Source organism: Hylobates moloch, unplaced genomic scaffold (genome assembly GCF_009828535.3).
Source record: "Hylobates moloch isolate HMO894 unplaced genomic scaffold, HMol_V3 SCAFFOLD_19, whole genome shotgun sequence".
NCBI classification, from domain to species: domain Eukaryota; kingdom Metazoa; phylum Chordata; class Mammalia; order Primates; family Hylobatidae; genus Hylobates; species Hylobates moloch.
In genome coordinates, this window is record NW_026652294.1 from 40,500,820 (window position 1) to 40,526,730 (window position 25,911).

Genomic DNA, 25,911 nt, shown 5'->3' on the forward strand with positions numbered 1-25,911 from the left:
TTAAAAAAAAAAAAAAAAAATTACTGTGGTAGACAGAGCAATGGCTCCCTAAAGATGTCCAGACCGTAGTCCCTGGTGTCTGTGAATATGTTAGGTGAAATGGCAAAGGAGCCATTAAGCTTGTAGATGGAATATGGGTTGCTCATCAGCTGACCTCAAAACGGGGAGGTGATCCTGGATTATCTGGGTGGGCCCAATGTCATCACAAGGGTCCTTAAAAGTAGAAGAGGGAGGCAGCAGTCAGAGGTACAAGTGATGCCATATGAGAAGCACTCAACCTACTGTTGTTGTCTTTGAAGACGGAGGAAGGGGTCATGGGCCAAGGAATGTAGCTGGGCCTCTCAAAGCTGGAAAATCAAAGATATGAATTCTCCCCTACATCCTCCAGAAGGAACAGCCACCCTGCCCATGCCTTAGTTTTAGCCCAGTGTGACTCACATCAAACTTCTGGCCCACAGAACTGTAAGACATTAAGAGAGAGAGAGAGTGTGTGTGTGTGTGTGTTTTGAGACAGTCTCTCGCTCAGTCACCCAAGCTGGAGTGTAATGGTGAGATCTCAGCTCACTGCAACCTCTGCCTCCTGGGTTCAAGCAATTCTCCTGCCTCAGCCTGCCGAGTAGCTGGGACTACAGGCGCCTGCCACCACGCTCCGCTAATTTTTCTATGTTTAGTACAGGTGGGGTTTCACCACGTTGGCCAGGATGGTCTCGAACTCCTGACCTCAAATGATCCATCCACCTCAGCCTCCCAAAGTGCTGGGATTACAGGCGTGAGCCACTGCACCCAGCCTTGTGTTGTTTTAAGCCACTAAATTGGTGGTAATTTGTTACAACAGCAATAGAAAACTAACACACTTCAACCCAAGGAAGCTAATTTTAAAAATCAAATTAAAAAAAAAGAAAACAACAACAAAAAAGAAAACTAACACAGGCATGGCCTGGGCTCTTGGAGTTTTAAAAGCAGCCCAGGTGATTCTAATATGTAGTGAAGTATGATAACCACTAAACCAGAGGAAAGACAAGATAAAGACGTGTGGCGTGACTGCCTTATGCTGGACAAAGAAACGGTGCTTTCATCTGTGAACTTAGTAAGTCATCCCACCAAATTAGGCACCATCACTTGTTAGCCATGCACCCACAGACACTACAGCTTACCTGCACGCATATCACAACACATGATCATCAGTTTTGGTGGCTAGAGTCCTTTCTAGTCTAACCCATTGAATAGGCTAAATTTCCTTGAGATGAGGAACAACTGTACACCAGATAGGCAGATTTTCTATAAAGCTTACTTTCCTTTTTTTTGAGATGGAGTGTCACTCTGTCGCCCAGGCTGGAGTGCAGTGGCACGATCTCGGCTCACTGCAACATCTGCCTCCCAGGTTCAAGTGATTCTCCTGCCTCAGCCTCCCAAGTAACTGGGATTACATGCACACGCCAGCATACCCGGCTAATTTTTTGTATCTTTAGTAGAGACAGAGTTTCACCATGTTGGCCAGGCTGGTCTTGAACTCTTGACCTCGTGATCCACCCGCCTCAGCCTCCCAAAGTGCTGGGATTACAGGAATGAGCCACCGCACCCAGCCTATAAAGCTTACTTTCTCACCAATACTATCACTTAAGGAAGGAACTGACCAATAACTGAATTATATGCAAATACATAAATTAGCCTGTTCGTGTGGGTACCATTAGGAAAAGAACTAAGTTGTCCTCTCTGTGCTGAAACTATTAGAATTGTAAAGAGAGAAGGCTTCTCCGTTGGGTTTAGTAATCTATTTATTTATGATAGATGATAAACAGATGGAAATGATTTATGACAGATAAATGGAACAGCACTGTGGGAACAAATTAACTCATTCTTCCCAAGGATGGAGAACAGAAGTGCCTGCTGTAGGATTCTGAGAAGTGCAGCCCTCTCTTCAAAGTGGGTATTCGTCTATCCCCAGGGCTTCAATGCTTGCTCATACATGATAAGTTTTCTTTTTTTTTTTTTTTTTTGAGACGGAGTCTTGCTCTGTCGCCCAGGCTGGAGTGCAATGGCACAATCTTGGCTCACCGCAACCTCTGCCTCCTGGGTTCTAGCAATTCAATTCTCCTGCCTCAGCCTCCCGAGTAGCTGTGATTACAGGCATGGGCCACCACATCCGGCTAATTTTTTGTATTTTTAGTAGAGATGGGGTCTCACCACGTTGGCCAGGCTGGTCTCGAACTCCTGACCTTGTGATCCACCCACCTCAGCCTCCCAAAGTGCTGGAATTACAGGCTTGAGCCACCGCACCCACAACTTTTCTTGAAAGCCATTCCATCATGGTAGTATTACTAAAAGCTAAAACCTGAGATGGAATCTTTTACATTTTCTTTTTCTCTTCCTACTTTGTCTTCTTTAGAGAGGAAGCTGGTTTAGCAGCAAAGCAGTCACGTTAGAATCAGAAGACCTGAGCTGGAGTTTAGCTCTGTCACTCATAAATGATGTGGCCTCAGGGGGCCCCACAGCCACTCTGAGTTTTGCCTCTCACACATGAGGAGGGTGCCACCTTCGAGATGTTGTGTGGAGATTAAATGAAATGACATAGATGAAAGGGCTTAGCACATAGTGGGGGCTTTCCATAAATGCCAGCTTCACTGCCACTCAACGACTCCACGCTGTCACACGTCACCTCTACACTGCAGCTGCTCCCATCTCTTCTCTTTGGCTCCGCCCTCTCCCTGAGCTCTGGTACCATGTCTCCCACTGCCAACTGGACACCTCCATTTGGATCTCTCACCGGCATCTCTAATTAGACACATGCAAACTGGACTTACCATTTCACCCCCAAACCAGTGTCTCCTCTCAAGTTTCCCGACTTATGTCCTTAACGTAAAATCACTGGCAATCCCATGCACCCATATTTCTTCCCCATTCCCACTCCTACAATCCATCCAGGCCCTCGTCAAGCACAAGAGTCTTGCAGATGCCTCCACGTCTTTTAAACACTCTCCAATCCATCCTGCTTGCAGTTTGCAAATTCATCTTTTTCCAACCAGACTTGTCACATCAACCCCTGAACAAAGATCTTCAAACCCTTTTTTGCCCTGAAGCCTGGTACATAGGATCGAAGAAGAGCAAACTCCACTGGGCGTGGGGATGACATGAGGCCCACACAGCCTCGGTGTACAAAGTGTTGAGCAATTTCATATCACTGCCATGTAAAAGAAAAGCTCTTGGGATGAATGGATCATAAAACGCAGTATTGTTAAAAGTAGACTAAGAACTGAAAAATTTTTAACCAAATTTTTTTGCATAGTATTTAACGACTATCATCTAAATCTGCCACAACCCCCACTCCAATGCATTAAACTGTAACACTCATTGACATTAGACCACTTTACATGTTGTATAATATTAAACTCATTCAACAAATGCTCAAGCCTTTAGTATTTATGTCAATGGCAAATCTGGTCAATCCCAGACTCATTCTTACCATTTTGTTCATCCAATTCATTCCCAATCTCCTGCCCCATTTGTTTTTGGCGACTTATGATAGAGGAAAGGGCATCAAGGCCTGCATCCTGTTCTGAAAGAAAAAAGAAAAACAATTAACTAGAAACTAGAAGAAAACAACTTAAAGTCCATAAGTACACCCAGGCATGTAACACAACTTAACATATAAATCAGTCAGGAAAAAAGAGATCAAAGAGTTAACATTATTGGAACAAAATTTAAAAATTAAACACCTACCTGACACCTTAAACTAAAATGATTTCCAAAAGAATTGAGATTTTAAGTATGAAAAACAAAGATTTGGAAACATGAACATTTAAACTTTCTGATACTTTATATATAAAGAGCATGTACAAATCAATAAGAAAAAGACTGAATATCCCAATTTTTTAAATCAGCAGAGGATACAGGCAAGAACGTCACAATAAAAAAGAAAATAAATAAAAGTTTTGACATCACTACTAATTTTTAAAAAATACAAATAAAAAACTTTTTTGGCTTATCAGATTTATAAGGATTAAAAAGAATGACAATACCTAAGGTTAATTATATTGTGACAATCTAGAAGCTCCCAAGTACTATGTAATAGGTAAAGAAGTTTTACTGATGGCTGTATTTCTCAAGTGTAGGCTGTGCCCACCTTTTTACCTGCCAATTCTAAGTCTAGGAATGTATGTAAGAAAATATTCAGATAGCATGCAATGATGGATATACAAGGATATTCCCTGAAACATTTGTTTCTTGTGCCAGGTATCAGCTTAGTGCCTCTTAGCTCCAAATTCACTCTTTTGGGCTACTCTATGAAAATGAAAGAGCTGGTCACGGTGGCTCATGCCTGTAATCCCAGCACTTTGGGAGGCCGAGGAGGGTGGATCACAAGGTCAGGAGATCAAGACCATCCTGGCTAACACAGTGAAACCCTGTCTCTACTAAAAATTAAAAATTAAAAAAATTAGCCTGGCCTGGTGGCAGACGCCTTTAGTCCCAGCTACTGGGGAGGCTGAGGTGAGAGGACTGGTTGATCATCCAGGAGTTCGAGGCTGCAGTGAGCCATGATCACGCCACTGCACCCCAGCCTGGGTGACAGAGAGAGGCTCTGTCTCTAAATAAAAAATAAAAATAATTTGAAAAATTTTTTAAAAAGAAAATGAACCAAGGCCACTTGAATATTTTTTCCTTTGTCAGAGTTTTTGCTTCCTGGCTCCAGCCTGCTCTCTTGGCAGGCTCCTTTAGCAACTGCAGCTCCTTCAGTGCCTGGCCCCTTCAGTGCACAGTGGCCAGCAACACCCAGAACCAGCAACTTCTCCCAGCACACACCCTCCCTTGGGCAGGTTTATAACAAGAGCGCCTCCAGGGAGGTTCTTCCCCGTGAAGAGTTTCCCCCATCATCCCAGAGGGCAGATCTCCAGGAGGTTCTGACAGCAGGGCACCACAGGGGCTTCTGTGAAATTCAGGGACCCTCAGCTGAGCCCTCTCTTAGCCCTGGGGGCGTGGGCTCCTCCCTGGACACTCTGTCTCAGCCTGAGACTTGGTGATTGCACCTTATCCCTGCTAGTTCTATGTTCTTGAGAGTTCTTTTGGCCTCCTGTTAGCTAACCCCTCGTTACTCTAATCTCTGTTATAGTTAATAATTTACATTCAACTTTCCCTGTCAAATTTCTCTCTCCTGATCAGACCCAGAGTGAAATATTTATAATAGTGAAAAAATAGAAAGTACCTAAATGCCCACAGAGATGTTTATAAATTTATAGTATATCCGTGTAGTAAAACACTGTATAGCCACTGAAAATCACATCGTTTATGTATATTTTGATGTTGAAAGAAGTTCATGATTTTTTTTTTTTTTTTTTTTGAGATGGAGTCTCACTCTTTCGCCCAGGCTGGAGTGCAGTGGGGCTATCTCGGCTCACTGCAAGCTCCACCTCCCAGGTTCACGCCATTGTCCTGCCTCAGCCCCCCGAGTAGCCGGGACTACACGCACCCGCCACCGCGCCCGGCTAATTTTTTGTATTTTTAATAGAGACGGGGTTTCACCGTGTTAGCCAGGATGGTCTCGATCTCCTGACCTCGTGATCCGCCCGCCTCGGCCTCCCAAAATGCTGGGATTACAGGCGTGAGCCACTGCCCCGGGCCCCCATGATATGTTCTTAAGTAAAAAAGCAGGAAGCTGGGCGCAGTGGCTCACGCCTGTAATTCCAGCCCTTTAAGGGGGCTGAAGCAGGCAGATCACTTGAGCCCAGGAGTTTGAGACCAGACTGGGCAACACTGTCTGTTTCTACTAAAAATACAAACATTATCTGGGTGTGGTGGCGCATGTCTATAGTCCCAGCTACTCGGATGTGGATGGATCACTTGAGCATGGGAGGCAGAGGTCACAGTGAGCCAAGATCGCGCCACTGCACTCCAGCCTGGGTAACAGAGTGAGAACTTGTCTCAAAAAAAAAAAAAAAAAAAAGATACAAAACAAAGTATAGTAAAACAGCTTTTGTTTTAAAAATGAAGATGTATTACTTTGAAACTTTTTGCAAATTTAAAGAGCAAAGTGAGTTTTTGAAAATTTAAAGAAAAAGGTGAGTTAAACTCAAGTTACTCAAGATCCTTTCTTTAAAATTTAATATGTATATTTTAAACTGGGGTCTCGGTCATGTCTTTGTAAAAATTTTCTTCCTCTAATTTCAGGTGCTTTGAGAACACTGTGAAGCTGAGCGTAATGACTGTTGTTCACCACAGAACACGCCACATGAAGGTAACATTATACCCCTTGCAGCTTCATTTGTCTACAGGGTTTTTGAAATGACTGTTTCACATAAACGCATATCTACAAACGCAAAAATCACAAAGGTCTTACTCGAGGTCACATTAACATTTACTTACATTTTTTCCAAGTCTTTTTATGGAATTAAATCATCAAACTTAGCTCTTTAATTCATCTGGAATTTATTTAAACTAACGGTGTGAGGTAAGAACCCCTTTGTGACATTGTTTGACACTCTGTACTTTTTCTAACTATACAAATGACCTGCCGTCTTTAGGGATCATTCAAAAGCACCATTTTATAGTAAAATCACTTTATAATGAGGTCCTCTTGGTCTTTAATAACAACCTCTTGGATGGCCTCCAAGATAAATCTCTCCTCAACCAAGTGCTCCTATAGGATGACTGATGTTATAGTAAAATTCTAAATGCATCTGATGAATAATCTATATATACAGGACTGAGGGTTGAGTGTCAATGTGGATTAAAAGATAAAACCATTTAAAAAGAGGAAAGGAGATTCCTCCACAGTTTCCATTGGGAGAAGAGTCATTAAACTCCTAAAATTGCTTTATCTAGTAGAGACATAGATTATGAATGAAAAATACACTAATTACCCTCTTTTATCTCAAACTTGACTCACTATCTGATTTAGCAACCTGATGATCATCTAATGCACAAGAGAAAGAGAGCCAAAAGTTCTGTTCCACTCTAATAATTTTTATAAACTTAGCAATTCTCTCCACATCTTTAAGTGCTGCAATAAATTTTCATTTCACAATCCAAAGACACAGAAGATTCAGATAATCGAGACGCTGTAGAGGTAATAATAATCACATTCATAACCTGGGCTTCCCCAAGTCCTGAAGAGGCATTTCTAAGGGGAGGTGGTATGGCTATCTTAGCGACAATGATCAAAACACAATGCTGCTGACTGCAAAAATATAAATAATCAAGAACCATGCATGGGCATGGTGGTGTGCGCCTGTAGTCTCAGCTATTCGGGAGGCTAAGGCAGGAGGACTGCTTGAGCCCAGAAGTTCAGGTCCAGCCTGGGCAATACAGCAAGACTCCTGTCTCAAAAAGAAAAAAAGAAGAAACCATACCACATATTTTTTTTCTTTTGAGACAGTTTCGCTCTTGTCACCCAGGCTGGAGTGCAACGGCATGATCTCAGCTTGCTGTAACTTCCACCTTCCAGGTTCAAGCAATTCTCCTGTCTCAGCCTCCCAGGTGGCTGGGATTACAGGCATCCACCACAACGCCCAGCTAATTTTTATATTTTTAGTAAAGAGGAGGTTTTGCCATGTTGACCAGGCTGGTCTCGAACTCCTGACCTCAGGTGATCCACCTGCCTAGGCCTCCCAAAGTGGTGGTGTTACAGGCGTGTCACCACGCCCGACCACCATGTAGTTTCTTACCAACAAAACTACCATCATGTCATAACTGCCAAAATCTGCCCTACTCTTTCACATAACCCAAGTCATGATGATATCACAAGAGGGCAATTGTAACATAGCACACTCTATTAGTCATTATCCTATTTTACAATGATTTGAATTTTTAAAAATGGATAGATCATTGTTACAGATAGAATAATATCCCCCATGTCTAAGATGTCCACATCCTAATCCCCAGAAACTATGAATATGTTCCCTTACATGGCAAAAGGGACTTTGCAGATGTGATTAAGGTTACAGAATCTGAGACAGGGGATAAGCCTGGATTATCCAGGTGGACCCAATATAATCATATGAGTCCTGAAAAGCAGAGAACCCTCCCCAGCTGCCATCAGAGGGAGTATGAAGAAGGGTCAGAGAGATATAACTTGCTGGCTTTGAAGATAAAAGAAGGGATGTGGGAGGCCCCTAGAAGCTAGAAAAAGTAAGGGAACGAATTCTCCAGAATGAGCCTCCAGAAAAGAATCAAGCTAACTGCTTGATCTGAGCCCTATGGGACCTGCATTGGACTCCTCACCTACAGAAATGTAAGATCATAAATGTGTCTTAAGTCTTAAGTTTGTGGTAATTTATTAAAGCAGCAATAGAAAACTAATACAATCATTTTTTTAAAATCCCTTTGAAACCATTAGGTGTTTGGATATTTCCTATCTGTAGACATTCAGAAATGCAAGATCTGGATAGTGGGAAACTAAAGGGCAAACGCAGTTTCAATGAAGAAACTGCACAGAAGAAAAAGGAAGAGTTGGAAAAAGAACCTGTATATTAAAGAAACTTAAGAGACATAACTAGTTGCTATGTATGGGCCATATTTAGATCCTGAATTGAACTATCTAAAAGAAAACATCACAGCACAATCAGGGAAACTTGAACGTTGAGTATTTGATTAGATTCAGAAAATACTGTTAACTTCTTAAGGGTGATAATGGCATGTGACTATAGTTTTCCAAAACAGTATTTATCTTTTCCAAACATATTTCAGATACATATTCTTGAATATCCACTGACGAAATGACATGATGTCTAGGATTTGCTTCCAAAAGAACCTAGGGGCTGGGTAGGATGGTTAGGTTACTGGATGGCATATACATGCGAACAGATTGGCTATGAGTTGACAATCACTGAGGCTGGAGGATGAGTAGGACGAAGTCATTATCTGACACTCTCTACTATTATTACGTTTGAAATTTTCCATAGTAAAAAGTTATCAGGCCGGGCGCGGTGGCTCACGCTTGTAATCCCAGCACTTTGGGAGGCCGAGGCGGGCGGATCACGAGGTCAGGAGATCGAGACCACGGTGAAACCCTGTCTCTACTAAAAATATAAAAAAAAAATCAGCCGGGCATGGTGGCGGGCACCTGTAGTCCCAGCTACTCGGAGAGGCTGAGGCAGGAGAATGGCGTGAACCCGGGAGGCGGAGCTTGCAGTGAGCCGAGATCGCGCCACTGCACTCCAGCCTGGGCGGCAGAGCGAGACTCCGCCTCAAAAAAAAAAAAAAAAAGTTATCAATATTTTAACAATACAACAGAGGGACATCCCTAAGAGCTGCAACCACAGTCCCTGGATTGAGTACAAGATCCAGACCCCAACGGCTGTCTTCTTTTCCTGTGTCTTTGACATACATGAGACTTCTTCTTTTCCTATGTCTTTGCCCCAGATCTGAGCCCAGCTAGTGGCATGGAGCACCAACATATTTAAATCAAGGAGTGAAATGTACAACACTTGTTTAAATCAATGAATGACCACAGAGGGAGGGTCCTCTAGGTTTACAAAAGAAAGGAATACAGTCTCTGCTAGACAGAAAGGCTCCTGGCCAATACTAGAGAGCCCTCTGAGTTTACACAGTCAAAAAGGTGGTTGATGTTGTGCCATCCAGTGCCCACAGAGAAGCAATGAACCTTTCACATTTAACATACAGAAGGAGCTCTCCCTCAATAAAGGGAGGTAGGAATGAAAGAGAAGAAAATTAGGCCGCCCCGGTGCAGTGGCTCACGCCTGTAATCCTAGCATTTTGGGAGCCTGAGGTGGAGGGGAATCATCTGAGGTCAGGAGTTTGAGACCGGCCTGGCCAACATGGCAATTCTGCTGCCTTAGCCTCCCGAGTAGCTGAGATTATAGGTGCACGCCACCACACCCGGCTAATTTTTTATTTTTAGTAGAGACGGAGTTTCACCATGTTGGCCAGGTTGGTCCCGAACTCCTGATCTCAGGTGATCCACCTGCCTTGGCCTCCGAAAGTGCTGGGATTACAGGCATGAGCCACCACACCCAGCTGACACATACTAAGTTTTAAAAAGGTGTGGAATTATATACATATGGAGAGAGCTAAATATCTCATGATTCCATTTATGTAAAATAAGTATATTTATATTGAATATATGTATGTGAATGTATACAAAAGGTCTAAGGAAATACATATTAATCCGTTTCCAGTTTGAGATTGGAGAAACGATATGGAAGGCTTTCATCTTACACATTCCTATATTGTTTACAGTTTGTATAACAATTATGCATACTTCTGAAATTTTAAAAATATAAGAAAGTTTAAAAAAAAAAGTTAAAAAGCCACAGGGCAAAAGATAAAAAAGAAAAGCCAAACTGACATATTTTAAAATTTAAAAAATAAAATGGAGTCTTGTGTTTGGAGACTAATTCCCAGTCATGAAGCTAAAGTAAAGAGCATAAGCATCAAATTCGCTTGGACTTAGATTCAGATCTGCTGTCTCTGCTCTTGCCCAATGGAAAATCACCACTTCCATGAGCTACTGAGATGAGTGACAGCAACTGTCTATTCCTCAGGTATCCTGAGGCACACGCCAAAAGCTTTAAAAGACCAGCAGTTTTCACTCCAGTTTTCTAGGGATGAGGAACAATCAAGGCTCCAGTAGAAAATCTGGTGGCGGGGTGCAGTGGCTCATGCCTGTAATCCCAGCACTTTGGGAGGCCAAGGTGGGAGGATCATGAGATCAGGAGATCAAGACCATCCTGGCTAACAGGGTGAAACCCTGTCTGTACTAAAAATACAAAAAATGAGCCAGGCATGATGGCACGTGCCTGTAGTCCCAGCTTCTCAGGAGGCTGAGGCAGGAGAATCGTTTGAACCCGGGAGGTGGAGGTTGCAGTGAGCCAAGATCACGCCACTGCACTCCAGCCTGGGCAACAGAGCAAGACTCCGTCTCAAAAAAAAAAAAAAAAAAAAAAAATTCTGGCAAGGTTTCTGAGCCCACACTCCTCAGGATATTTAGTACCTTGGATAATTTTCTGCTGCTGTTGCCGGATTTCATCAAAACCCAAGCCTCTGGTCTCCTCTGGCTCCTCAAAGAGCCAAGGGTTGGGTGCTCCTCGCTTAGCCTCTTCACTCATCAGGCTGGACCTAAAGAACAATATTAAATGCATGATATATCTCAAAACATGCAGCTCAAATGCAAATTACTTCCACAAGTGCAGAGGTGGCCAGCCTTGAATGCTTTGAAAATTCATTTCAAACACAATTTATTGCATCCTTAGTTTATGCCAGGAACTGTATTCAGTGCTGGAAGAGATACAAGGATGGGTAAGGCACAAGCCTGGTCCTCAGAATTACAGCCTGTTATAGAGATGATAGGAGAACATAATATTTGTACTAATCCTCCAAGAGATGTTTGAGTCAACAATCCTAAAAGAAGTTGGTAATAAATGAGGTTCTTAAATTTCAAAAACAGAAGGCCGAACAGTGGCCTTTTTATTAGGACAAAGTTTGTCTCAGAGGCTATGTGACCCCAAAGGTATAAATATTATTTCTCAAGCAGATACAATGTTGCAACTACAGATTACAATGTCGTCGTTGTTGTTGTTGTTGTTTTAAAAAAAGACCATATAATTTCCCATTAAAGGGTTTTTGGAGCCGGGCGCAGTGGCTCATGCCTGTTATCCCAGCCCTCTGGGAGGCCAAGGCAGGCAGATCGCCTGAAGTCAGGAGTTCCAGACCAGCCTGGCCAACATGATGAAACCCTGTCTCTAACAAACACACAAAAAATTAGCCAGGCTTGGTGGCGGGTGTCTGTAATCCCAGCTACTTGGGAGGCTGAGGCAGGAGAATTGCTTGAACTAGGAGGCGGAGGTTGCAGTGAGCCGAGATGGCACCACTGCATTCCAGCCTGGGTAGCAGAGCAAGACTCTGTCTTAAAAAAAAAAAAAGGAGTATTTGGTTGCTCACAGAAACACATGCAGGGTTTCAATACCAATTTTGTGACTATAATGTAGCATTCATAACAGAATAAACACATTCTGATTTGTCAATCTTAACCTTACTCCCTCTAATAATCCATGTGCCCTTTCTGCACCAGACCAGTTGATCTCGCTAAGGAATAGGAAACACATGATTTCCGCCTCAGTCCCCATGTTTTCAGGATTCTCCTCCTCTCAAGTAGCTCCTCTCCTCTCCCCACCTGTCCACATTCTGTCCAAGCTGAGAAGATCATGTTGTCCAGGATACCACCTTCTGACCACTTCAACGAAGAGATAAACATTCACTTTAGAGCTCTCATCAGATTCATGAAAAATCATAGAATAAATGGTGGGTGGGACATCAGCAAGATGGCTGATTAGAGGCACCTGCTGCTCACCTGCCCCCCTTTCTTATGAAAGGACTAAGGCAATGAATAAACAGCTAAGATTTGACTTCAGTGTGGGAAAGCGCTGGACTGTAGTGGGGAAGTGGAGAGGCCCTTGTGGTGATTGAAAGTCTAGGAGGGCAGCATGAAGGCCCCCAGCCTCTGTGGCCCCATCTCTTCCACCAGGATTAGGGAGGCCTAGACATATGAAGGCCTTCTCCCTGTGAGGAAAAGGTAAGCGGGAGATTCCCACCTGCCCCACTGCCACTGCAAACACCTACAGTCCCTACTACAGGAGGATCCCCCAGTCCCTGCAAGTTCTGAGTCCAGTTTGGAGAGCTGCTGGGAATTCACACGGTTGCACTGCCCCAGATTAGGAGCATTCCCCACTCCCCACCCACTCCATGAGCCAAGTTACTATAGCATGGCGCCATCTTCAGACCACAGCTCCCTCTGGAGTGTGCCTTCCTCTTGGGGCCAGTAGTCACTGCACCTTTCCAGCACTGGGACTCCATCTTCATGTCACCAAACCTACACAGGTGGCTGAACTCCACACCCCAGGGCTCAGGAATGACTGTGACTCTGGTCCTGCACTGGAGGGAAACCACCCTCTGCACTTTCAGCCACAGAAACAGTCCCAGCCAGGACAAACCCACTCTTGAGCCAACCAAACTGCTGCATACCCTCCTGCAAGCAGAAGGCCCTGAGCAACTGACAGGCTAGCAGAGTGACTACACTCCTGCATCCAGGATCTGTGAAACAGTTGGGCAGTGCAGCCCCCTATAGACATGCCCCTGGCCCGCCCAAAGGCCCCACACCTCAATCAGGGCCTGAGAAACAACCCTGCAGGCTGCCCCTGGCAGACATACCTCCAGGCCAGCCAAGTAGTCATGTGTCTACATCTCAGGCCTGAAAAACAGCCCATGCGACCCCCAGCAGCAACTCGACTAGGCCAGCCGAACAGCCTTGTGTTCACATCCTGGGTCTGAGAAGCAACTCCGCAGGCCACTCCTGGCAGACATGCCCCCAGGGCCGTCAAGCAGCCTTATGCCCACCTCTCATGCCTGAGAAATAGCCCTGTGGGCTGTCCCCAGCAGGCATTCCCCAGAGGAGAGCTGAGCTGCAGTGTGCCCATGTCCTGAACCTGAGAAACAGCCCAACAGGCCACCTCTGGCAGGCATACTCCTAGACTGACCAAGCAACCAAGCAACTGTGCCCTCAGCCAGAGTAAGGGCACCAACCTCAATCCCAGCAAGTGAGACCCCAAGTTGGACAACCCACCATGTGAACGCATGCATTGCTGACCTGACAAATAGCCCAGTGAACACATCCCTGGCAAAGTCATGCCACCACCACCATAAAGCTTCTCAGCTGAGGCCACTGAGACACTCACAAACGTCACTAGCATGGATTACAGTTGAAGAAACTACACAAAAACTACACTACTATGCCCACCTGGAACCAAAGCCAATGCATCCCACTGAACCAACACCCAAGATCCATTCATACGAATATCTCTTTTCCTGCAAAACCCACTGCATAAAATTAGAAGAGGCAACTATGCCACCAGATGTGTAGAAATCAACATAGGGATACATCGAACATGAAAAAGCAAGGAAACATGACACCTCCAAAGGAATATAATAATTCCTGTGTAATAGACCCCAATGATAGAGAAATATACAAAATGACAGAAAAAGAATTCAAAATAGTAATCTTACAGTGAGATACAAGATAATAGAGCTGGACAATGTGATGAAATCAGGAAAACAATTCATGACTTGAACAAGAAATTCAACAAGAAGATAAATACCATAAAAAAGAATGAAACAGGTATCCTGGAGTGGAAGAATTCAATGAATAAGTAAATAAATACAAGCTAGAGCTTTACCAAAAGACTAGACCAAGCAGAATTTTATTTATTTATTTATTTGGAGACAGGTTCTCACTCTGTCACCCAGGCTGGAGTGCAGTGGCATTATCTCAGCTCACTGCAGCCTCCACCTCCTGGGTTCAAGTGATTCTCCCCCACTCAGCCCTCCTGAGTAGCTGGGACTATAGGGGCATGCCATCACATCCAGCTAATTTTTGCATTTTTTGGTAGAGATGGGTTTCACCATGTTAGCCAGGTTGGTATCAAACTCCTAACCTCAAGTGATCTGCCTGCCTTGGCCGCCCAAAGTGCCAGGATTACAGGCATGGGCCACCATGCATGGCCAAATGTTTTAACTTGAAGACAGATCTTGTGAAATAACACAGAAAGGGGGGGGGGGGGGGGGGAGAAAAAAGTAAAATGGAATGAAGAAAGCCTGCAGAATTCATGGGACACTATTAAGTGAACAAATATTCACATTGTAGGTGTTCCAGAAAGAGAAAAGAAGGGGAAATGTACAGAAAACATTGAATGAAATAGTAGCTGAAAACTTCCCAAGTCTTGGGAGCTTCCAGATCCAGGAAGCTAAAAGAATCCCAAATAGATTACATTCAAACAGGACCCCTCTTAGGCACATTAGAGTCAAATTATCAAAAGTCAAAGACAAAGAATTCTAAAAACAGCAAGAGAAGGACTGAGTGTGGTGGCTCATGCCTGTAATCCCAGTACTTTGGGAGGCTGAGGCAGGCGGATCATGATGTCAGGAGTTCAAGACCAGCCTGGCCAACATGGTGAAACTCTGTCTCTACTAAAAATACAAAAAAATTAGCTGGGCGTGGTGGCAGGTGCCTGTAATCCCAGGTACTCGGGAGGCTGAGGCAGGAGAATCACTTGAACCCAGGAGGCAGAGGTTGCAGTGAGCCAAGACCATGCCACTGCACTCCAGCCTGGGCAACAGAGCAAGACTCCGTCTCAAAACCAAACAAACAACCACCACAAAAAAAACCAGCAAGAGAAAAGCATCAAATCACCTATGAGGGAATTCCCATTAGACTAATAGCAGATTTCTCAGCAGAAATCTTACCAACCAAGAGAGAGAATAGGATTTTATGTTCAAAGTACTAAAAGAAAAAAAAAATCTGCCAACCAAGAATATTACATGCAGCAAAGATATCCTCCAGAAATGAAAGAGAAATAAAATCTTTCACAGACAAGCAAAAATGAAGGTAATCCATCACTCCTAGACCAGTCTTAACAAGAAGAAATCAAGGGAGTATTACATCTAGAAGTGAAAAGATCATAACAGCCATTATAAAAACATGTGACACTATAAAACTCACTGGTAGAGCCAATATACAAAGGAAAAAGAGAAAGAAATCAAGACTTATCACTTCAGAACACTACCCAACCACAAAAATAAACAATAAGAGGAAGGAACAAAGGATATACAAAACAGCCAGAAAACAATCAATAAAATGACAAGATAAGTCCTCACCTATTAATAATAACCTTGAATGTAAGTGAATTAAATATCTCATTAAAAGACATAGACTGGATAACTAGATTTAAAAAAAAAAAAAAAACTAGACTCAACTATATGCTGCCTAGAAGAAACTCACCTGACCCACAGACACACATAGACTGAAAGCAAAGGTATGGAAAAAGATATGCTATGCAAACAAAAACCAAAAGCAAGCAGGAGTAGCTGTACTTATATCAGACAAAACAGGCTTCAAGTCAAAACTTGTGAAATTAGGCAAAGAAGGACATGACATAATAATAAAGGGATCAATTCAACAAGAGAATATAACAACTGTAAATATATACATATTCAATACCAGAACACTCAGATATATAAAGCAAACATTATTAGCTCTAAAGGGAGAGATAGACTCAAATAGAGTAATAGCTGGGGATTCTAACATCTCACTCTCAGCACTGGACAGATCATTCAGACAGAAAATCAACAAAGAAAAATCATATTTAAACGACACCACAGAACAAACAGACCTAACAGACATTTACAGAACATTTCACCCAACAGCTACAGAATATACATTCTTGTCAACAGCGCATAGAACATTCACCAGGACTGACCATATGTTAGGACACAAAACAAGTCTCAAAATTTTTTTTAGAAATTGAAATCATACCAAGTATCTTATTTAACCACAGTGGAAAATATCAATAACATAAGGAACATGCAAAATGATACAAATACATGGAAATTAAACAACATGCTCTTTAACAGCCAATGAGTGAAGGACAAAATTAAGAATGGAATTTTAAAATTCCTTGAAGTAAATGGAAATAGAGGCACAACATACTGAAACCTATGGGACACAGCCAAAGCAGTACTATGAGGCGAGTGTATAACAATAAATGCCTACAATAAAAAACTAGAAAGATTTCAAATAACCTAACAACGTATCTCAAGGAAACTAGGAAAGCAAGAATAAACCAAACCCAAAATTAGTAAAGGGAAGAAATAATAAAGATCAGAGGAGAAATAAATGAAATTGAAATAAAAAATGTATTTAAAAAATCAAAATAAAAGTTGGTTTTGTGTAAAGATAAAATTGAGAAACCATTAGCTAGAGTAAGAAAAAAAGAGAGATGACTCAAACAAATAAAATTAGACAAAAAAAAAAAAAGAGACATCACAATGGATGCCACAGAAATACAAAGAATCATTACAGGATACTACGAACAACTCTACACGAATAAATTCAAAAACCTAGAGGAAATTATTCCCGGATAAATTCCCGGATACATACAACCTACCAAGACTGAACCAAGAAGAAATTTTTTTAAAACCTGAACAGACTAATAACAAGTAATGAGATTGAATCAATAATATAAAATCTGCCAACAAAGAAAAGTCCAGGACTGAATGGCTTTCACACTGAATTCTACCAAATCTTTAAAGAAAAATGCATACCAATTCTTCTCAAACTATTCCAAAACACTGAAGTGGAGGGTATTCTACCTAACTCATGCTAAGTGGCCAGAATAACCCTGATATCAAAAGCAGACAAGAGGCCGGGCACAGTGGCTCACGCCTGTAATCCCAGCACTTTGGGAGGCCGAGGCGGGTGGATCACAAGGTCAGGAGATCGAGACCATCCTGGCTAACGCGGTGAAACCCCGTCTCTACTAAAAATACAAAAAATTAGCCAGGCGATGTGGCAGGCGCCTGTAGTCCCAGCTACGCGGGAGGCTGAGGCAGGAGAATGGCCTGAACCCCAGGGGGCGGAGCCTGCAGTGAGCCGAGATCGCGCCACTGCACTCCAGCCTGGGTGAAAGGGCGAGACTCCGTCTCAAAAAAAATAAAATAAAATAAAAAAAGCAGACAAGAATACAACAGAAAAAAAGAAAAGTACAGGCCAATATCCCTGATGAATATACACACAAAAATCCTCAATACTAGCAAATCAAATCCAACAATACATCAAAAAGATAATATACCATGATCAAGTGGAATTTATCTCAGGAATGCAAGAATGGTTCAACATACACAAATCAATAAATGTGATACATCGCATCAACTATAAAGGACAAAACCCATACGATAATCTCAATAGATGCAGAAAAAAATTTGATAAAATTCAACATCTCAATTAAAAACTCTCAATAAATTAGGTATAGAAGGAAAGTACCTCAACACAATAAAGGCCATATATGACAAACCCACAGCTAACATCATACAGAAAAGGTAAAAGCTTTGCCTCTGAGAACTAGAAGACAAGGATGCCAACTCTCATCACTCTTACTCAACACAGTACTGGAAGTCTTAGCCATGGTAATCAGACAAGAGAAAGTAATAAATGGCATTCAAATTGGAAAGGAGAAAGTCAAATTGTTTCTGTTTGTGGAAAACATGATCTTATAGAGAGAAAAGCCTAAAGACTACCAAAAAAAAAAAAAAAACCCCTCTTAGAACTGATAAACAAATTCAGTAAAGTTTCAGGATACAAAATCAACACACGAAAATCAGTAAGTGGTGTTTCTATAAATAATGAACTAGTTGAAAAAGAAATCAAGAAGACAATCTCATTTACAATAGTAATCCCCCACAAAATTACCTAGGAATCAATTCAACCAAGGAGGTGAAAGATCTCTAGAAGAAAAACTACAAAACACTGATGAAAGAAATTGAAGAGGATACAAAGGCAAAGTTATTTCATGCTTATGGATTGGAAGAATTAATATTGTTAAAATGACTATACTACCCAAAGCAATCTACAGATTCAATGCAATCTCTATCAAAATACCAATAACATTCTTCACAGCAATAGAAAATATCTTAAAAATATGCATGGAACCACAAAAGGCCCTGAAGCGCCAAAGCGATCCTAAGCAAAAAGAACAAAGCTGGAGGCATCACACTACCAGACTTCAAAATATACCACAAAGCTGTAGTAATGTACTACAATGCTGTTTTTATGATACTGACATAAAAACAAACACATAGACCAATGGAACAGAATCGAGAACCCAGAAATTAATCCATGTATCTAGAGCCAACTGATTCTTTTTTTTTTTTCCGAGGCACAGTCTCATTCTATAAGCCAGCTGGAGTGGAGTGATGCAATCTCGAGTCACTGCAACCTGCGCCTCCCAGGCTCAAGTGAGCCTCCCACCTCAGCCTCCTGAGTAGTTGGGATTACAGGCACACACCACCACACTCAGATAATTTTTGTAGAGACGGGGTTTCACCATGTTGCCCAGGCTGGCCTCAAACTCCGATCTGCCCACCTCAGCCTCCCAAAATGCTGGGATCACAGGTGTGAACCTAGCCAAGCCTACTGATTTTTAACAGAGGTGCCAAGAATACTCACGGGGGGAAGACAGTCTCTTCAATAAATGTGCTGGGAAACTGAATACGCACAGGCATAAGAATGAACCTGGACACCCATCTATCACCCTATGCAAAAAATCAACTCAAAATGATTCAAAGACCTAAACGTAAAACCTGAAACCATAAAAGTACCAGGCAAAAACAAGGAAAACACTTCGGGATGTTGATCTGGGAAAAGATTTTATGAGTCAGACCTCACAAGCACAGGCAACAAAAGCAAAAAGAAACGAATGAATTATATCAAACTAAAAAGCTTCCGCACAGCAAACAGTCAATACAGTGAAAAAACAATCTATAGGAGAAAATATTTGCAGAATATTTTATCCAACAGAGGATTAATAGGCAAAATATATAAGGAACTCGAAATATCTCAATGGCAAAAATCATAATAATAATTGGATGGAAAAATGGGCAAATGAGCTAGGCATGTTTGTTTGTTTTCTGTCTCCCGCGCTAGACTATAAGCTCCACAAGGGCAGGGACTAGGTCTTGTTTATCACTCCATCCTTTATCACATTATGGATGGCATAATGGACACTGAAAGAAAAACATGGAATTAATTATTTTTTCAGCAAAACCCATAAATAAATGAATGAAATCAATCAGGAGGGTTGTCAGGAAATTACAGTATCACACATTGGTGCTATAATATGTTTTGTGATTTCAAAGGCATTTCACAAACATTATCTCATGTGAATCGCACACAGCCCTGTGTGTTAAGTCAGCACAGGTATTACTGACAAGAAAACTAAGGCAAAGAGACATCCAGTGGCTTCCTCAGGGCCACCCACCCAGTGGCAGAGCTAAGGGTTCAGCCCACATCTTGTGATTCTTAACCCAAGGCACTTCCTTTCTACCACTTCAGAGGCTTCATAAAGGTAAGGAGGTTGAGCACAGTAGTTCATGCCTATAATCCCAGAACTTTGGAAGGCCAAGGCAGCAGGACTGTTTGAGCCCAAGAGTTCAAGACCAGCCTGGGCAACAAAGCAAGACCCCTATTATTTAAAAAAAAAAAAAAAAAGGGTGAGGAGACTTAAGGCAGCCTTGAAGAATGCGTGAGGTTTAGCGAAGAAAGGAAGAGATGGTAAGGCATTCCAAGAAAAGGCAAAAACACCAATGAGTCTCCAGGACCGGCAATGTGTACCACATAAACACGCGTGACATAAGAGTGGAGAGTGGGAAAAATTTAGGGGGGCTAGGTTTAGAATTAATTCCGAGGCAGGTAGCTACAGTGACCCTCCATTTGTTCTAATAACTTTTATTCTCCTATTGTCCCAGGATCTCATAATTTTAACTTTCTACTAGTTCTTCTCCATCCTATAAATCCTCAAGCAATGACTTTCTCTACTATTCGCAGCCAAGCTTCCATGAAGAATAACCTATGCTCACCAGCTCCACTTCCTGACCCCCGTTCACTCCTCAACCCACTGCAAGCCAACTTCTGCCCCTTCACGACCAAAATCTTCTCACTCACAGCCACCTCACTGCCAAACACTCCTCCCAGGTCTTACCAGACCCCTCTTTCAGGCCTCATGTGTCACAGCTAAGCTTATTATTCCCCTTTCCATGAATCCTCTCCTCTCTTGGCTTCCTCCACACCACTCTCTCCCACTGACAGCTCCTTCGCTATAATTTGCAGGTACCTCTTCCCCCATCTGCCCCTGAAATGTGAGTTCCTTGGGAATTCGACTTAGATCTGCCCCTCTCACTGTATTGTGTTTCTCTGGGCAAGTCTATCTGTGCTAAGGGCTTCAGGCTGTAAGAATAGATGCTTCAGGCTGTAAGAATAGGATGTAAGAATAGGCGTGGTGGCTCACGCCTGTAATCCCAGCACTTTGGGAGGCCAAGGAGGGCAAATCACGAGGTCAGGAGTTCAAGACCAGCCTAGCCAACATGGTGAAACCCTGTCTCTACTAAAAATATAAAAAATTAGCTGGCCGTAGTGGTGGGTGCCTGTAATCCCAGCTGCTCGGGAGGCTGAGGCAGGAGAATCACCTGAACCCGGGAGGCGGAGGTTACAGTGAGCCAAGATCATGCCACTGCACTCCAGCCTGGGCAGCAGAGCAAGACTCTGTCTCAAAAAAAAAAAAAAAAAAAAAGAATACATGCTAGCAATGCTTAAAAGATATTCTATACCCAGCACAAATGAAATCAGACACATTCCCTTGAGTCATTATGGTGGTGAATTCTGAACTAGAGGTGGGGAGGGACATGCTCTCCTCCCTAGCAGGACAGTACCAGAATCTGGAGGGGTTGGGGGAAGTAGCACACAAATAGTTAAAAAGAAACCCCACATATAAAAACATTCAGGCAAAGCATATCCTCCCACCCCTTACCCTGATAGAAAATCACGGTGCTAAAGAGACTTACAAATTTGTCTCTACCCATAATATCTCCCTAAAGGTTCTTGATCTGCATTTGTGTCTTTTCATTTAAAAATCTCCAACTGGGTATTCCTCCCCAAACTCAACATATCCAAAATCAAATTCATGACTCTCACCCCATAAGCTGTTTCTTCTCGTATGCTCTCTATTTTGGTGAGCAGTATCACTATATTCCCAAGTCATCCAAGCCGTTTTTTTTTTTGTTTTTTTTTTGGTCTCCCTTCTAACCACATCTCATCAACAAACAAGGCCTCCCCTCAGAGATGGTTCTCACATCCAAGCCCTGATTGCCCTCCCCATTGGTACTGCCTTGGCTCAGACACCCATCACCTCTCATGTACGACATGGTTACAGCCTTCCGATTGGTCTCCTTGTCCCCAGTCACCCTCATTCGAATCACCCTACACTCTGCTGCAAGAATTATTGTTCTGAAAACAGAGATCTCACCCTATCACTTCCCTATTCAAAAACTTCCCTGACTCCCCAGAAGCTACAATATGGCTACGCTCTCTCTACGACATCATCTCCACATCCCCCTTTCCACACCCTACTTCTTCAGCCCTCCAGACTGCTCCCCACCGCTCAGACAAAGGCACAAACTTTCACACTCTCATGTTTTTGCATGAGTCTGGAGTGTCCCCACCCCCACCCCCTTTGTCCATCTGGCAAAATTCTATTCATTCCCCTAAGGTTCAACTCAAATGTCAATTCTGCTGCTTAGGCTTTCCTGATCCCTGGCCCCATCCCCCTTCCCTTGAATCAATCACTCGCTAGTATTCCCATGGTGCTGCGTTCACAACCTCTAACGTGGCATTTATCAAGCGGGATTGTAGTTATTTACTCATCTGTCTCCCTTCCTAAATTATGAGCTCTGAGAGGGAAGAGGCCACATGACAGTTATGTTTATATCCCCAGGACCAAAAAACAGAGCCTCGGAATATGCCAGAGCATAAGCATTCAGTAAATGTTTATGAACCAGAACTAGGAAAACCATTGAGGTTTTTAAGCTCTCTTACTTAAAAACAAAGTGAGAGAAGCATTTAACATTTTTATCTTGAAATGTTTTTTAAAAATCAAGCAAAACAAAACTTAATCAACCCGCCTTCAAGACTTCAGCAGCAAAGACTGATACTGTTCGATCAGATGGAGAGAATTACCTGAAAGGGAATTCGGTCAGTAAAACACCTTGTGGCTCAGCCTCACTTTTGGAATGACAAGTAAGAGGCATTTTTCCTCTGCAAAGGAAATTAAAGAAAGGAAATGCTAAACTACGCTTCTGAGTTTAGAACAGACTTGAATTTTTTTTTAATAAATGATTTCTATTCATATTATTTCAAGATGGAACTTTTCAAATAAATGAAACTTATCAAATAAATGCCGTATCAGTAAATACGTTAGATATCTTGTCTTATCAAGATTTAACCAAAAAGTTTCACGATCACTTCTAAAGACATAAAATGATTTCATTTTCATCCCCCAAAGAAAATGATGTACATTATTTAAATTATGATAATATCGGGGGGGGCGGTGCACAGACAATCCATGTCTTTCTACAGACAAATGAAGTTGAAGCTTGTTAGAGTTCATAGGAAGGGCGTTCTTATCAACTGAATACAGAATTGAAATAGCAGTGAATTCCAAGAAGTAGCTTTCTTTAGCCTTTCTTAGCGTTTCAAAAAGATGTCAAAGTGACTATATAAAATGTTTGTTTTGTCTGGAAAAAATATCAGTGTTTGAGCATTCACAGACCACAGGGAGGTTTGCAGTTAGGACGAGAGAAGATATTTCTGGGGTGTGAGTGAGCTGAGTCTGCAAAGCTTTGTAACTAGACTTGCCTATAGATTTGAAAACACCCCTATGATATAAAAGGGTAATTCCTTTTTCAGAACTTTTTTTGGTAGTTTCTTTCTGTGAATATAAAGATGCACAGAGGCTCAAATTTCAATTAGAAATAGATTCTTTGACAGAAATTCTTTAGAGACGAAGACTGGCAACAATACGCAGACTGGATTACACGGAAGAGAGGCTGCAGTCAGAGAGGCAGGCCAAAAGGCCAGTGCGGTAATTTAGGTGGGAGGTAACAGGGGTCTGGACAAGGGAAGTGACAAGAGGGAACAGAGAGAAAGGGACAATTAACATAGTGGCTCAAGGGAAATTCCACAAGTGTTGGTGAATAGACTGGATATAGAGAATAAAGACTGCCAAACCTGTGTGACTTGGAGAAATTGACACATCTTCGGGAAAGGGAAATTTTTCATTACATTTCAATTTTCAACACAGCACTTAATAACAGTCCCAGAGTTTAAACTGGTCCTTCAAGAGATCATGATTATGTAGGAATATTTGTAGCCATATTTACTAAACTGTGAACGTCTTTCAGTCCAACACTCTGTCCTATTCTTTTCTGTATCCCATCCATCCTTCCATCCATCTGTCCATCCAACTAACAAATACTGAATACCTTCTATGTATCAGGCACTAATACCAACTAACAAATACTGAATACCTTCTATGTATCAGGCACTAATCTAGTGACTTGTAAGTGACATAAATACCTGACCTCATGGAGCTAATACTCAAGGGACAATAAATGCCTAACATTGGGCTGACTGCAAAGTCAATACTCAAAATATTTTTTGTTAAAACTGAATAAATAATATCCACTGAGTATTAGTCCAGAACAAATAAGAACTAGAACAAGGAAAATATCTTCCTTACATAATATCCAAGGAAATTTCACTATAGCACCTTTAAAATCTATTATAATCAAATATTGTTCTAATTTAAAAGCAATCCTATTTTTTCCTATTCATTGCTCAACCAAATTTACCAATAAAAAGTTTTAACATTAAATGAAAACCTTAATGAAACAGTTCACAGAAGAATAGAAATGCAGGGTGGAAAAGGCCATCATTTTTTTGGGTCTCCAACTCAAATTTCAGAAACCCCAGGGCACTGCTCCTGAGAGTCACACAGGCCATCTTAAGCAAAAAACAAAACCAAAAGGGACACTTCTGTACCTTAAATGTTTGCAGGTCATGGCACCTTAAAAGTAGAAGAAGGGCAAAAACGGGTGATACACAAAAAACAAGAATTCCAAGTAAAAGATGAATGAGCTGCTCTACCAAATTTATGGTGACTGAGAGCCATCTGCTGGTTACAGTTTAGCTACAACAGTCCAGGAGGTCCAACTATTGCAGGCAGCTTCTCTATTACATGATGCATGCAACATGCTTAGAAACACAATGCACAGGTTTTCATTCCTATGAGGAAGCATAAAAAAGTTGGTATCGGCCGGGCGCAGTGGCTCATGCCTATAATCCCAGCACTTTGGGAGGCTGAGGCAGGTGGATCACGAGGTCAGGAGATCGAGACCATCTTGGCTAACACGGTGAAATCCTGTCTCTACTAAAAATACAAAAAAAAAAAAAAAATTAGCCGGGCATGGTGGCGGGCGCCTGTAGTCCCAGCTACTCGGCAGGCTGAGGCAGGAGAATGGCGTGAATCCCGGAGGCAGAGCTTGCAGTAAGCCAAGATCGCAGCACCGCACTCCAGCCTGGGCAAAAGAGCGAGACTCTGTCTCAAAAAAAAAAAAAAAAGTTGATACCACACAAGCAGTGAGTAGGACAGTGGTTACCAGAGGCTGGGAAGGGCAAGGGGTTGGGGGAAAGAAAGGTTGGTTAAGGGAGACAGGAGAACAGCTAGATGGGAGAAGTAAGTTCTGGTGTTCTGTGGCACACTAAGGTAAATATAGCAAATGATAATTTACAGTGTTTTTTGAATAGCTAGAAGAGTGGATTATGAATGTTATCAACACAAAGAAATGATACAGGTTTGAGGTCATGGGTATGCTAATTACCCCGATTTGATCATTACACATTATATACATGTATCAAAATATCACACTGTAAGCCAGGCTCGGTGGCTCTCGCCTATAATCTCCGCACTTTGGGAGGCCAAGGCGGGTGGATCACAAGGTCAGGAGATGGAGACCATCCTGGCTAACACGGTGAAACCCCATCTCTACTAAAAATAAAAAAAATTAGCCAGGTGTGGTGGCGTGTGCCTGTAGTCACAGCAATTCAGGAGGCTGAGGCAGGAGAATCACTCGAACCCGGGAGGCAGAGGTTGCAGTGAGCCAAGATCACGCCACTGTACTCCAGCCTGGGCAACAGAGCGAGACTCCGTCTCGAAAAAAAAAAAAAAAATCACACTGTACCCCATAAATATGTACACTTATATCTCAATTAAATATATATGTACATATATATACATACACATATTTATATTTAAAGAGAAACAAATGCACAAAGTCAACAGAACTTATGTGACGGAGTTGGTGTTCCTAGAGCCATGCCTTTTTGACACCATCTGCAGTAAAAACTCTGCATCTTCTTCCAGTTGGTTCTTCACAACCAGAGTTATGATAAATCTATCGAGTGTCCAGTCGATATGAGCAATCTACATTTGCTTTAGGCATTTGGCATGCCTAATGATTTCCATCTTT

At 42.2% G+C, this 25,911-nt stretch overlaps 1 protein-coding gene across 2 annotated transcripts in view; it reads right to left on the minus strand.

Moving 5' to 3' along the window:
* STX8 (syntaxin 8) overlaps positions 1 to 25,911 on the minus strand; it is a 312,508-nt gene that overhangs the window by 231,848 nt on the left and 54,749 nt on the right. For both annotated transcript variants that reach the window (XM_032138358.2, XM_058431552.1), the window contains exons 5-6: positions 10,943 to 11,067; positions 3,461 to 3,553 (exon numbers count right to left, since the gene is read on the minus strand). In XM_032138358.2, coding sequence (XP_031994249.1) covers positions 3,461 to 3,553; positions 10,943 to 11,067 — 218 coding nt within the window. The remainder of the gene's footprint in view (positions 1 to 3,460; positions 3,554 to 10,942; positions 11,068 to 25,911) is intronic.